This window comes from Hyposmocoma kahamanoa, unplaced genomic scaffold, assembly GCF_003589595.1.
Source record: "Hyposmocoma kahamanoa isolate Upper Pololo Valley unplaced genomic scaffold, ASM358959v1 64, whole genome shotgun sequence".
NCBI lineage: Eukaryota > Metazoa > Arthropoda > Insecta > Lepidoptera > Cosmopterigidae > Hyposmocoma > Hyposmocoma kahamanoa.
The window spans coordinates 22507679-22521724 of record NW_020653852.1 but is presented as its reverse complement, the minus strand read 5'-3'; the positions used below and the strand labels follow the sequence as shown (position 1 = coordinate 22521724).

General features: G+C 35.9%; 1 protein-coding gene across 1 annotated transcript in view; it reads right to left on the bottom strand.

The window, feature by feature from the left end:
- Positions 1–12010: 12010 nt before the first annotated feature.
- The window catches only part of LOC113231121, a 41094-nt gene continuing 39058 nt past the window's right edge, over positions 12011–14046 (bottom strand). The window contains exon 8 of the mRNA XM_026465291.1: positions 12011–12585. Coding sequence (XP_026321076.1) covers positions 12379–12585 — 207 coding nt within the window. The 3' untranslated portion in view covers positions 12011–12378. The remainder of the gene's footprint in view (positions 12586–14046) is intronic.

Genomic DNA, 14046 nt, shown 5'->3' with positions numbered 1-14046 from the left:
CTATAGTGCTGCATAATGCATAACACGGTAACGCATTTATTTATAAACTGAAGATTTGTCACTTTACAGCTAACCTAACTATCTCTAGTGTTGCATAGTGCATAGCACGGTAACGCATTTATATATAAACTGACGATTTGTCACTTTATAGCTAACCTAACTGTCTCAAGTGCTGCATAATGCATAGCACGGTAACGCATTTACATATATATATAAACTGACAATTTGACACTTTACAGCTAACCTAACTATCTCAAGTGCTGCATAGTGCATAGCACGGTAACGCATTTATTTATAAACTGACGACTTGTCAATTTACACATAATATAAACTGACGATTTGTCATTTTACAGCTAACCTAACTATCTATAGTGCTGCATAATGCATAACACGGTAACGCATTTATTTATAAACTGACGATTTGTCACTTTACAGCTAACCTAACTATCTCTAGTGTTGTATAGTGCATAGCACGGTAACGCATTTATATATAAACTGACGATTTGTCACTTTATAGCTAACCTAACTATCTCAAGTACTGCATAGTTCACAGCACGGTAACGCATTTATTTATAAACTGTCGATTTGTCACTTTACACCTAACCTAACTGTCTCAAGTGCTGCATAATGCATAACACGGTAACGCATTTATATATAAACTGACAATTTGACACTTTACAGCTAACCTAACTATCTCAAGTGCTGCATAGTGCATAGCACGGTAAGAATTTACACAAAATATAAACTGACGATTTGTCATTTTACAGCTAACGGTTTTTGGAGAAAATAAAATGTTTTGACGTTGACACTCTCTACCAGGCATCAACCGCCATTTTCTATCCTCATTCCGTTTAGAGTGGGAAGCAAAACTTATTTGGGGGTTTCAGAATCTTTACTTCTGATATGACGATGTCAAGGGAGGGAGGATGTTGATTATATCTTCGATTGAAGGAACTCACATCATAATGATCGAACTTCACTTCAAGAAGTTCGTTTGATTATCTATTATATTTCGTCGCTTCATTCTCGATATAATATTTAACCAGGTAGAGTTTTAGAGTATTCAGTTTTGCTTCCAGTTGATTTTACGTAAATTAAATACCAGAGGCTTAATCGATAACTATATTATAATGTTTTTAAATATATATATATATATATACTTTTATATGAACATATAACGGTTTTTCTCCTGAGATCACAATCATAGTAATTTTTAAATCGCACAATCATATAATAAATTTATAAGTAAAGAATATTATTATTATTAATTTAGAATAGTATAATTTGCCGTTTTATTATGTTGTAAGCAAATGGTTCTTGCGAACGTGTGTTCGTCTTCAGTAAGTATTAGTATATTATAAAATCTAGTAAAGGATGTGAGATGTCGGAGTCCAACTCGCAGCCTTGCGTATGAGCTATCGGCACTTTAACCGCGCGCGCGGCCGGCGTGGCGGCGTACCGCTTGCTATGCGCGCCGGAAACTGCTGAGTCCACACCCGCCGCGCCGCATCCAACACCTGCCGTACACATCGGTTCACGGCCTGACACGTGGCTACTCTGTGGGGAGCTTTGTGTGTCAGCAAGAGCGTTCCCTGACGTCCAGTTGTCTTATTTTGTGATACCAAAATATAATGTTTGAAAACTGCGAAAAAGCAAATACCTGGATCCTCTCTAAAATATAGAAAATTTAATGTGGCATGTATGCGACCAGGCGCAGACGTTTTGATTAAATCAGGTATTGCAATTTTAATCGCAATATCTGTTATTTGTATGTTTTTCATTTTAATCAATGCCAGTTTGCACGCGGTGTGCAGTGCAAAGTGCAAGTAAAATAACATGATTTTTCGTAAGTTTTTCAAGAGGAAGTTCTGTGTAAATTCTAAAACTTGAGATTCTCATATACGATGAAGTCGAGTAAATATTGTCTGTCCACGTACTCAAATCACTTAGAATTATATCTGGAAGATATAAATAAGAGTTTTTGAAGACTCAGAAATTTCTGAATTTCCAGTAATTTTGTGTATAACCAACCGTATTTAGTGGCTACGCAAACTGAGATGAGGACACCAATCAATTGCGCGTACTCCCGTATGGCACATCGGGGTAACCTCATTATTTTTTAAAGTAAGTGGAAAATTTTTTGGTAACGTTTTTCGAAAGGTAAACTTATACTTAAATTTCATGAATAAGAATTGAATCCTAGAAATTTACAAACTGGACATGGTTGTAACACAGACTTGCCGTAATTAACGATGAAGCCTAAACATTATAATAAGTTAATGGTTGCATTAACATTACATCGTAATAATCAGCTGCTATACAACAAATATCATCTAAATATACCACGGACTTATATCCTTGTTGTCTCAAATGTGTTACAACTTCTTTCATGATTTTGGTAAACACTTTCGATGCTGTGGACAAACCGTATGTCAGAGCAGTAAATTCATAGGTTTAAATACTGTGGTACTTTCGGTCTGCTTCGCACATAGATATCAGTGAATACACCTCTTTCAATGCGAATTATCAATTTTGAGGCAAATCGATAGTCCTCCATTTTAAAATGAGTTTGTTACAAATTTGTTAAAGAACGTTATGTTCAATATGAAACGACTACCACCGTTGCGTTTTGGGGCTAAAAAAGTACTAGAAATGTATTGATGTTTTTTAGGACAGCACTTTGTCATTGCTCGCAAGTCAATTAAGTTTTTAATTGTGATATGCAATTTTTTCTATCGTCGTCTGGCGATAAACTAATGCTGGGTGTTACAGACTGGTGTTGGTACCTGTATATATAATAGTATTGCTGGCGAAGCTGCATATTGGTTTTGCAGGTGGCTGTCGCCTAAAACCATTAACGATCTTCTTTAGAATTGTATCAGATAGGTATTTGAGTTTTAACTACGGCGTGTTTCGTTAACACTTATTAATTGCACGTATGTGGGATTTAAATTGAAATAACCCGCAGTTGATTTCATTATCGCGGTCAACTCACGGTTAACCCTGACGCAAATTTATTTAAAATTAACTTTACTTATTAGCACGTAGGTACTAATATTGTTCAAATTAAAAGCGACTTGCAGTCGATTTCATTATCGTGGTTAACTCGCAGTTAACCTCGACGAAATTTTATTTTATAAAAATACTTGACTTATTAGCACGTAGGTACTAACATTGTTCGAATTAAAATCGACTCGCAGTCTATTTCACTATCGTGGCTAACTCGCAGTTAACCCCGACCTAATTTTTTTTTAATATACTTTACTAATTAGCACGTAAATACTAATAATATTTAAATTAAAATCGACTCGCAGTCGCTTACGTTATCGTGGTTAGCTCGCGGTTAACCCCGACGTAAATTTATTTTAAAAAATAGTTTACTTATTAGTACGTACGTATTAATATTGTTCAAATTAAAATCGACTCGCAGTCGGTTTCATTATCGTGGTCAACTCGCAGTTAACCCCGACGAAACTTTATTAAAAAAAAAATTTACTTATTATTAATATTAGCACGTAGGAACTAATATTGTTCAAATTAAAATCGATTCACAGTCGATTTCATTATCGTGGTTAACTCGCAGTTAACCCCGACGTAATTTTATTTAAAAATTCTTTACTTATTACCACGTAAGAACTAATATTGTTGAAATTAAAATCGACTCGCAGTCGATTTCATTATAGTGGTTAACTCGCAGTTAACCCCGACGTAGTTTAATTAAAAATATATACGTTACTTATTAGCAAGTAGGTACTAATACTGTTCAAATTAAAATCAACTCGCAGTCGATTTCATTATCGTGTTTAACTCGCGGTTAACTTCTAAGCAGTTTTATTATAAATCATCATGTAAAATGCACATATTAATATATCTGTTCGGATTTTCATCCACCCATGTTCGATTTGGTTCTCGGGGATAACTCGCAGTTAATCCGATGCTTTATTACATGTAAGTTAGATTCACATTTGCGATGTATGAAAGCGAACATTTATTATAATTCCAGAAGTAGCAAGTCGTGCTTTATGATAAAAATGAATATTTTAATTTTTTATTTTCATTATTTATGAGCGTAAGAAAAAATCTTACCTTGATCAATGTCCGACTCGTCCTATCATCTATTATGATCTTATAACGACGTTTGGCATCTGTATTTTCCAAGTATTTCAGATTATCTTTATAATATTCGATTTTTTCTAAGTTTGTTCGATATTTTAACGGAGCTGTGGAGGTGCGCTTGTTGCCACGCACGAAAAAGTAATGAGGATAGAAAATGGCGGTTGATGCCTGATAGCGTAGAGGGAGATTAAAAAAAAAGAATAGAGAAGCTTCTCGCGTATTCTGAAAAGGGATACCAACAGAGTACCTATAAATTCTGGGTTATCTACTTTTCAAATTTTACCCTGTTAAAGAAAATGAAGCCGTGATAGCCTAATGGTTTGACCTACTGCCTCTCAAGCAGAGGGTCGTGGGTTCGAATCCAGACCTCTGAGTTTCTCGGAACTTGTGCGAAATTTAGTTTGAATTTATCATGAGCTTTTCGGTGAAAAAAAAGATCGTGATGAAACGTTGAAGGAGGTTCAAAGTCCTCGTAATACATGTGCAGTCCCCAACCCTCATTGGGCCAGTGCGGTGGACTGTCGCCTAAGCACTCGCCTGAGAGAAGACTCGTGCCCAGCAGTGGGACGTATAAATGGGTTCATGATAATGATGAAATCTGCCGAGTCTAAGGAGGGAGAATCCGCCAGACGACGTTTAGCTTGGTTGAGTTTTAATAACCAAATAAAACAATTATGACGAATCATTACTTTTTTATTTTATCTTGAACAGAATTAACTTAGTATACATATTTCGAACTGAAAAGTATTAAAAACACAATATTTAAAATGACCCACAAATTGGAGAAAAGATAGTGGCAAAAGGTATCTCTAAAATCAGCTTAAGCCTGTCTAATTTAATTTATATGTTATTTATTTGATCTCTCTTTCTCGCGTATGATAACCACTGCTGGTAGAAGCGAGATGGACATATTTGACAAAAGTAAGATATTCTCCTTATTTTAGGAGGTTTATACGATGCAAACAAAAATCATTCAATCAAGAAAAACACTTCAAATATCATCTAAAATACATGAAATCGTAATATTCCGTTCTTGTAAGAGTATTTCACTAGTAATTCATACAAGAAAATTCATTGATTGCATTGACTTACAAATAAAATTGATTGTAATGAAGAATTAAAACTTACGTGTGAAAGGTTATGTTGGGGATTTTTCGTTCCGTACGGCTTTTACAGCCTAAAATACAACAATTCACCATTATTGTGAGCTGCAATAATTGTCAACTACTACAAAGGAACGGTTACTAACTTTGTAAAACACTTCTTAAAAGCACAAACACATAAAATCGATGCACATCAAACACTCGGATTTGCTGGACTCAACGGGCGTTGAGTCATACAACCAAAACCGCATACGTAGAAAGGGACAAAAAATAATATTGTTTTCTCGTTTACTCTGATAAGTCTGTACATAAATCTATCTCGCTTATACGGTTTTTAGTATTTATAGAGCCCCTCTACCCAATTCTCCCTCTACGCCTGGTAGGGAGTGTCAACGTCAAAACATTTTTTTTTTCTCTAAAAACCGTGCGGTGTTGCCTAGCAAGTTAAGGAAACTACCTGGTTAAATATTATATCGAGAATGAAGCGACGAAATATATTATAGATCGAGACAACTTACAAAAGCTAAACCCGTTTTACGTAATAACGCGAAAACATGCATACAGTCCGACATATAACCCTATCCTTTCAATTAAAATATCATAAGTAAATAATATTCTTTTTAACCGACTTCAGAAAAAGGAGGAGGTTCTCAATTCGGCTGTATGTTTTTCTTATAGGCATGTATATTACACGATAACACTGTACAATTTGTGAACCGACTTTGATGATTATTTTTTTGTTGGAAAGAAGATACAGTAGTGTTCCCTGAAGAAAATATTCCACCTCTAAGGGTGGCAAACTAAGGGATGAATCCGGTTTCGCGCATTTCCTGGTAACCAATTTCAATAAAACTTGGCAAATATGTAATTATAAATAGTAATTCCACGAGCTTTTGAGATTTTTTGTACTCTGCAATGTATGTAGCAATAAGAGACGGTGATCCTCAATAATAAACAAACTAAACAAAGGTATGAATTATACAACCAAGATATCGAATTAGAATCTTGACGACAACACCATTAACGTTACGGGCTAGTTAACCTTGCCGGATTCCGAACGTTCATGACCTTAATGATATGTGTGAAGACCTCGTCTTTATAGTGATAGCCAAAGGTAGAGAATTTTTCCATGTGCTTTTTTGTCGGATCTTTGCTGTCCACACAAAAAAGTGACAGGTGGCCATATAACTTCAATCCTAATAAACAATGCGTCATAGATGGAAATAACATTTGCACACGACAGACACAATGAGTTCCAAATAAATAAAGTATATGTTTACAAAAAGACCATGCGTTTCATAAAAGCTTATGGAAATGTTTATATATGTAGCAAGATCTTCACAAACATTTTTTTACCTCGCTCACGTAGCCGGTTAATATTTCCACTACGTAATGCCAAAATGGAAATTTTAGCTTGCCGATCAGATGAATCACTAATCGATTGCTAACTAACGGTGACAATAGCAACATAGCCATATTAACTAAAACTACACATATGTATCACTAATACTAATTAGCACCAAATAGATAGATTTTTAGTAAATAGAAGTAGAGCTCTTTGTGAAAGTGTTCATCCAGGGAGTCTGCCACCTCACCTACTACTGCGTTCCGGTTTTGAAGGGTGCTGGTGCTGGTGAAATTACAAGCACATGCGACTTGTCAACTTATGTCTCAGGAAAACAGGCGCAGTCGCAATGCCTCTCAGATTTTTGCGAATTAAATCTCTGAACGGCACTGCAACTGTTATGGAGAGGCGTGTCGTTTATCATCAGGCGCACGACTTGTTCGTCCCTTAGTATCATAAAATAAAACAGACAACTTGAAAATGCTATAAAATCTGATACCACACGAATTATACAAACTACAACATAAATAGTCCTTATGAATCGACACTGGGATGGAGTGTTAGACCTTACCAATTGAAATGAGAATGGATTCTTTATAATAACCGCTAATGACCAACACAGTAGCAATAGAGCCCCTGGTGAAACAATTCGTCTAGGGAAGTCGAAGAATTCGTCACCTATTTCTGCTGCCAAGCAGTAATATCAGCATTACTGCTTCCAGTGTTGAAGAGTAAGGGTGCTGGTGAATTTACAGGCTCATGGGACTTGTCAACTTATGTCTCCGGGTGATGGGCGTAGTGTCAGTGCCCCTCAGATCTTTGCAATTGTCTGAGTGATGGTGCTCTAAGTGGCACTGCAACTGTTATGGACAAGCGTGTAGTTTACCATCAGGCGCACGACTCGTTCGTGCAGTCACTAGATATTATATAAAAAAAACAGTTACCTTCAGAAAATTGTAATATCAATTTACATTGCCACGCAATAAATCGAAAGGATTGTGTCAACTGTGTAACGTACAAACTAGGTAGTACGAGCTAAACAATGAGTCGTGTGTCTTCCGGAGATGTCTACCGACGACATTGACCTACCAACGACAGTTTGGCCAATCCGTAGGAAGTGACGCGAAAGGAAGGTGTCAAGAGTCTACGAAACACGTGTAGAAATATAAATCTTTGTAGAATTTTCCAAAAAAAATTCCATTTTTCTATAAACCCAAATGTCTCCTTTCATTTTTCTGTTCTTTTTAACAGACTTCAAAAAAGGAGGAGGTTATTCGACTGTATTTTTTTGTATTTACTTTTTTCTCTATTTATTAGAGGGTTTGTTCTTAACAGAATATGCCACCCACATAGGAGCATAGCACCACTCAAACACACTACATACAAATCAGTACATAAATACTGACAATTATTTACATTTTACTTTTCTGTCTGGCGACTTTGGAGGTAGGATTGGCCAGTACGCTGTTACACTTACCCACACTTACCCTATAGTGTGTTTACTTTACGCGATTACTCCGGCATTTGTGAACCGATTTTGATGATTCTTTTATTGGAAAGAGGGTACCTCAGATTGGTCCTATCTCACCTCTAAGGGCGGTAAATTAGAGGTGAATCCGGTTTCGAGCATTTTCTGGTAACTGAGAGGTAATTCCACAAACTTTTAAAATCAGACTTTTTTCATTCCTTTTCTTTTTCTGTTTCATAGAAATCAAAGGAGATGAATAGTATATAAATACATATAAAAGAAATGGCATATTTTTAGGAAACTTTATTTATAACTTAAATTAAATTAACAACAATTCTTAAAGAAATTATCTTAACCTACATTTAAAATCAAAGTCCTTGCATAAATTCATTCGCAGAAATCGAAAGAAATTAAAACTAATTATGGCTTAAAGGGCCATTAAGACGGAGAGAGTTTACGGAGAGAGAAATCCTACGCTGCTATCGCCAAGCAACAATCGCCAAAAAATTATCGTATCAAAAGGTTTAGATACAGGTGAAAATTAAAATCTCGCCTACGATTATGTCTACACGAGATCCCCAAGTAACTATTGCCTACTACGACTGTTTATACAGCGAAATATGTAGTATGGAGATCCTTGCCGTACCTGAGAAGCATTACACTGTAAGCGCCATTTTTGTAATTTTACGGGGGAAGCGATTTTGTGTCGAAAAGCAGTTTGTACGCCAATTAAGGTAGATCGAAATGTTATTAAAACTCAATTACTTTTATTTCAAGCCATTCTAAATGTTATACATGCTGCATTTCGACGCAAAATCGCGTCCCCTGTAAAATTACAAAAATAGCACGTACAGTGTAGTGAATCTCAGGTACGGCTTGCTTACGAGTTCTAGGCTTGTATACAGGGTTATTTAAATAAATAAATGTTCGACAACATCGCATACGTTGCTCGGACCCCAAGGTAAGTAGCTAACGCATTTGTGTTATGGAAATCGGAAACAACGACGGTGCGACAAAAACCTGAGACAATAAAATTAATCCGACATTCTAAGTCGATTCGCTGAATTGCGTAAATATTTTCTAACTCGGTCGTAAGTATAAGTTTATTTACGTATGTACACAAATATATATGTAGGCCCAAAAATGACGAGTTTCAAAATTGACCTGTTCACGAAAATGATGTATTAACGAAAATGGCGAGTAGTCCCCTAGTTCCAAGCAAAATGCCATATCGATGCCTCACTTTTGTCACTTTGTGCTTTGAGACACGAGTTTGAGAAGGTAAGGCGACGATATGTCATAAACTATGGAAGTAACTAAAGAAAACCAGGCTCGCAGTTTCTATATCTGAAAGTATTCGTATTTTTTTTAATCGCTTAATTGTAATTGACAACGAGTACATATTTATACTTTTGGACCAGTAGGAGCATAAGGATATATTTATTAGCTCCTGCTAGTAGGAGCATGAGGAAACAGCCATATATTGTTATTTATTATTTGATTAAATATAATATAAGTGTTATTTATACATTCAATTTTTGCATAAACAACTTTTTTGTTGCTTCAATAACCGCTTCTTTGAGGCGAGGAACTCTCTCCGTGTAAATGGTCCTGATTTCGGGATTTAATTGTATCGACAAAGTTCATCCAATAAGGTTGCAATATGTCCAGTGGGAAAACGGTGGCTTCTCAGTTGAAATGTCCACGATCCGACTCTTTGAATGTCTAAACTACTAATGATTAGTAGCAATTCGTTTAATTCCCGGTGAAGGTGGTGGTGAAACCTGCCTAACCTTGTCGAAGAAGGTTCCAACCTCGGAAAACTGTGGAGTCCCCAACCCGCATTGGTCAATGAAGTCAATAATAGAAATGGCTTTAAAAATGCGTCTTTGGCTACTTAATATAGTCCCACTGCTGGGTACGAGACTTACAGATAACTAATTAATAATAGAGATTATCTAGTCATCGTATGGTTTCTCTTGCGTATTTTTTTAACAGTCTAAACTTTTAATAACACCCTAATCTTATTTAACTACCTAAGGGCGCGTTCCCATTATGTCGTTATGTTTTATTTATCGACGACTGTCGCGTATATCACGACTATCTGTCGTGACTGTGTCGTGGACGTTTGTTTTATCGTCGTGTCTATTTGCAGCTTGATTTTGATTGCCTCTCCCGATCGGAAACTGCGTCTCTTCCAAGTCGAGGTGCATAATTGAGATTCGCAACTGGATCGGAAACATTTGACATTTCAAATCGGAACAATAGTTAATTTAACTCACAAATTAGAAAGATATAGTAGGAATCAGGTTCATCTTCTCGCTCGGAAACCCATCTGATTTCGAGACTCGGACGACGGGCTACCCGATCGAGTCGATTCCGATTGGAATTAAAATCAGCCTGCAGTTCCCACTAGATCGTGACGACAGTTTATTGGTTCGACACGACAGAATCGTTTGAAGCTGCGATTATCTGTCGTCCCAGTTTTTATCGTGGCGTTTTATTTATCATCCGACGACTATCGTTCTAGCTCTTCTAATTATCACGGTCGCCGTAACATAAAAAAGTCGATAACATGGTAAATCGTGTTGTTCCATGTGTGAACAACTTCATTTAAATATACAAGACACGACACTTTAAATTTCATGACTATCTGTCGTTACGACATAATGAGAACGCGCCCTAACGGTCATTACTTTATTCTAATAATAATTTATCATAACCACTGAATGGCATCATTAGTATTATAAGGCCATATCTGAAAATGGCAACTATTCTGGAGAGGTTTATAGATTCTACGAACAAATGTAGTCTGTAAATTTTTATGCTTAAATGGGAGATTAATGAAATTTCACACATAGGTATATAATTTGTTCCGTATAGTTCGTGTTATTTTTATGATTTTCATTTGACAAAAAGACTTTTGTCATTTTGATCACATATGGCTTTATATATATACTAACGAAATGTTAATGATTTCAAATTTCAAATCAGTTCTCGTCTAAATTGACACAATCCCAAATTCGAATTAAACTTCTTCCCTATAAATAATATCAATATAAAAATATTACAAAGTAACAGAGCGTCTTGTGAAAGAATTCACCGGTGAAATACTGTCATCTTACCTATTTCTGCCGCCAAGTAATAATGTGAATATTACTTGTGTTCCCGTTTTAAAGGATGCTAGTGTAACTACAGCATATGGGAGTTCTGTGTGTAAGTTACACCTCAAGGTGCAAGTTTTATATTGCTCCTACCATTACAGTTACAGTGCCATTCAGAGATTTCACTCACAAAAACTTAAAGGATTTCGTATGAAAAATCATTTTATTAAATGTGACCAACTTCAGATGTCCCGATTTTTTTTCGTCTCATGTTGTGGTCCCATGCTATGAAATCATCCACAAAAGAAGTTAAGTCTATCAGCATTAAAAAAATAGTCAATTTTATTCATTTTGTATGAAAAATATTTTACGAAATTTGACCGACTACTGCTGTCCCGATTTTTTCATCCCATATATTGAAATGATCCTCACATAAATCTGAGTCAAGCAGCACTAAAATAAATTTTCATCAATTTTATTCATTTTTATGGACAATTCACCGTTGACCAAAAAATTGACTATACTAAAATTTATATTATATTATTACATTGACTTACAAATAAATGGACGACGGGTCTAATACAAAAACCACGAAAAAAATGTCCCAAGTCAACCTATTTAAACGTAGTGACATGTAAAGGAATATGAAAAAGCTAAAACGTTGAATTTAAATTGTAATGTCATCGCAGTACTGTCTAATTTTGCTTGCTTCGCTGTCAGTCGAACAAACGAAGACTAAAGCGTGAATGTCGCTCTGTATACGATTTTAACGCCCTATAAGTTCGGACACTTTTTAGCACGGACCCGACGTCCATATAATTGTAGGTCAATGTATTATTATATAAGTTTTTACAATAAAAGACTTAATGGTGCTTAAGACAGTTTTCTTGTCTTCTATTGTTTCGGATTTACCCATACAGTCACATTAAAAAAAAACACAGTATACCTCGACCGTACATCTCTTCGTTAGTGTTTGGCCTGTGTGACAACGGCATTAATTTGTTAAATTATGTAACAAATTTAAAAAAAGTTGTTTCTAGTTTGACAGTATTTCTTTCTGTTTAATGGAGCAGCAAATATGTGGAAAAGAGTAGCTACATACCTGGAATTTTGCTTTTATGGCAGTCACAGCTGTATTTATATATATAGCTCCATAGTGACATTTACGTAATCGAAAGAAATAATAATCGTGTTACATGGTGAATTATTGGCGAATGTTGACAAAATAACCACTAGCAGTTTCTAGACTTCGTGTCTTCTCCGGATGTGAGCAACCAGGTCGAAGGTTTTGGCCAACGAGGGAGGCGTAGGCGCGCGCGGGGACGGCGGAGGTCGTGGACCGCCTTCGGTGAGAGCCTTCCACAGCTGAATGGCTGGCAGCTCTATCAAGAGGACTAGAGGTACTGACACCGCGTAGGTAAGACTAGATGCTGTGACGAGGAGAGCCACCTGCAAACGGACCAGTCCAAGATCATTTTACAATAAGTTTATGGCGCATATATTAAGATGATCATTTGTTAAGTTCAAGACTTACATTGAAAGTATTTTAATTGAAAAGTCATAATACAAAAGTAGACTACGTGTTAGATAAAGATGTATGGAAAGACGACGTGAGTCTAGATTCCACACAAATATGATTCAAAGTGTATTTCTATAGCATTTAAGTTTATTTAAAAAGAGCAATTTCTAGAGTTTCTTGCTCGTTCTTCTCAGGGAGGTGAGCACAGTGAACGAGCGAAAAATGACGTTTTCCAGTGTAAAAGATTTACCTATTGAATAAATGGTTATTTAACTTTGACTTTGATTTAACAATATCCTTTCTTCACAGGAGTTTTGTTAAATGGACCATATTACTGGGAATTAATAATAATAATAAGTGTTATTCCCATCATAATTCGTTATACAGGTTGTCCCATAAAACGTCAAGCGGACACCGGGCGAGAGGCCAGCAAGTCTACCACGTGACTGCGTCCGCGACGAAGCTCATATGTACTACATTATACGACGTAAGTAGTGTCAAAATTCAATACGAAAGCTGTCGTTTAACGTTTCGGTCTAAGGACTTATGTAAGGATCTTCGTATGTGTTTCGTGGTAGCTATCGGACCAACACGAAGCTAAAACGATGATCGTTTCTTCGTATTTCGTAGTAAACCTACAGGTTACATCAGCTATGATCAAAATATAATTAAAAATCTATATGTCAGTTAAGTGATAATAGGCTATCAAGTACATGACCAGAAATTGAAACAAAATGTCATTTAATTTGTTTGAAAATTATTCTACCAAAACATTACGGTGACAACTGCGCTCCGATTGGCCAGCCCGAATTCGAAACAATTGACGGGTGTCGTCAATTTGTGCCGTCAACTGTTTCACTTCAATCGACCAGTTTACCTTGAGTTTTGCTATAATGGACAACAATTGAAAAATTACATGTTTAATATTCTATTTTCGATGAAATGTGATTCCTATTGTTTTGTAATTACATGTTTTGCTGTTTTCCCACACCACCGAATGGAACAGCCCCCTTTGTTAGAGAATTAGCTTTATTACAATAAATACAGAATATTTATAAGGAGACGTATACACAGGTCAGTTATTGGCGCTGTACTATTTCAGCTTTCTAATTTGTGATTTCAGTGCAAACAAGAGTTGATATTTAAAAGTGATATAAGGCCCATTTGCCTGATGAGTTGCCAGGGATGGATGGCCTTTATTTCGTCTCTATTTCTGGTTATATACTCTCTCTCTCTCTCTCTATTTCAGGTTATTTACTCTCTATGGTTATATTCTTGTAATAGGCATATTTTTGAAAATTTTGAAAATCAATACCCTAAAATAAAAAACGCTGCATCATTTTATTGCTTTTACTACATTTCTGCTAAATACCGGTAAGTGTATTTTAGGG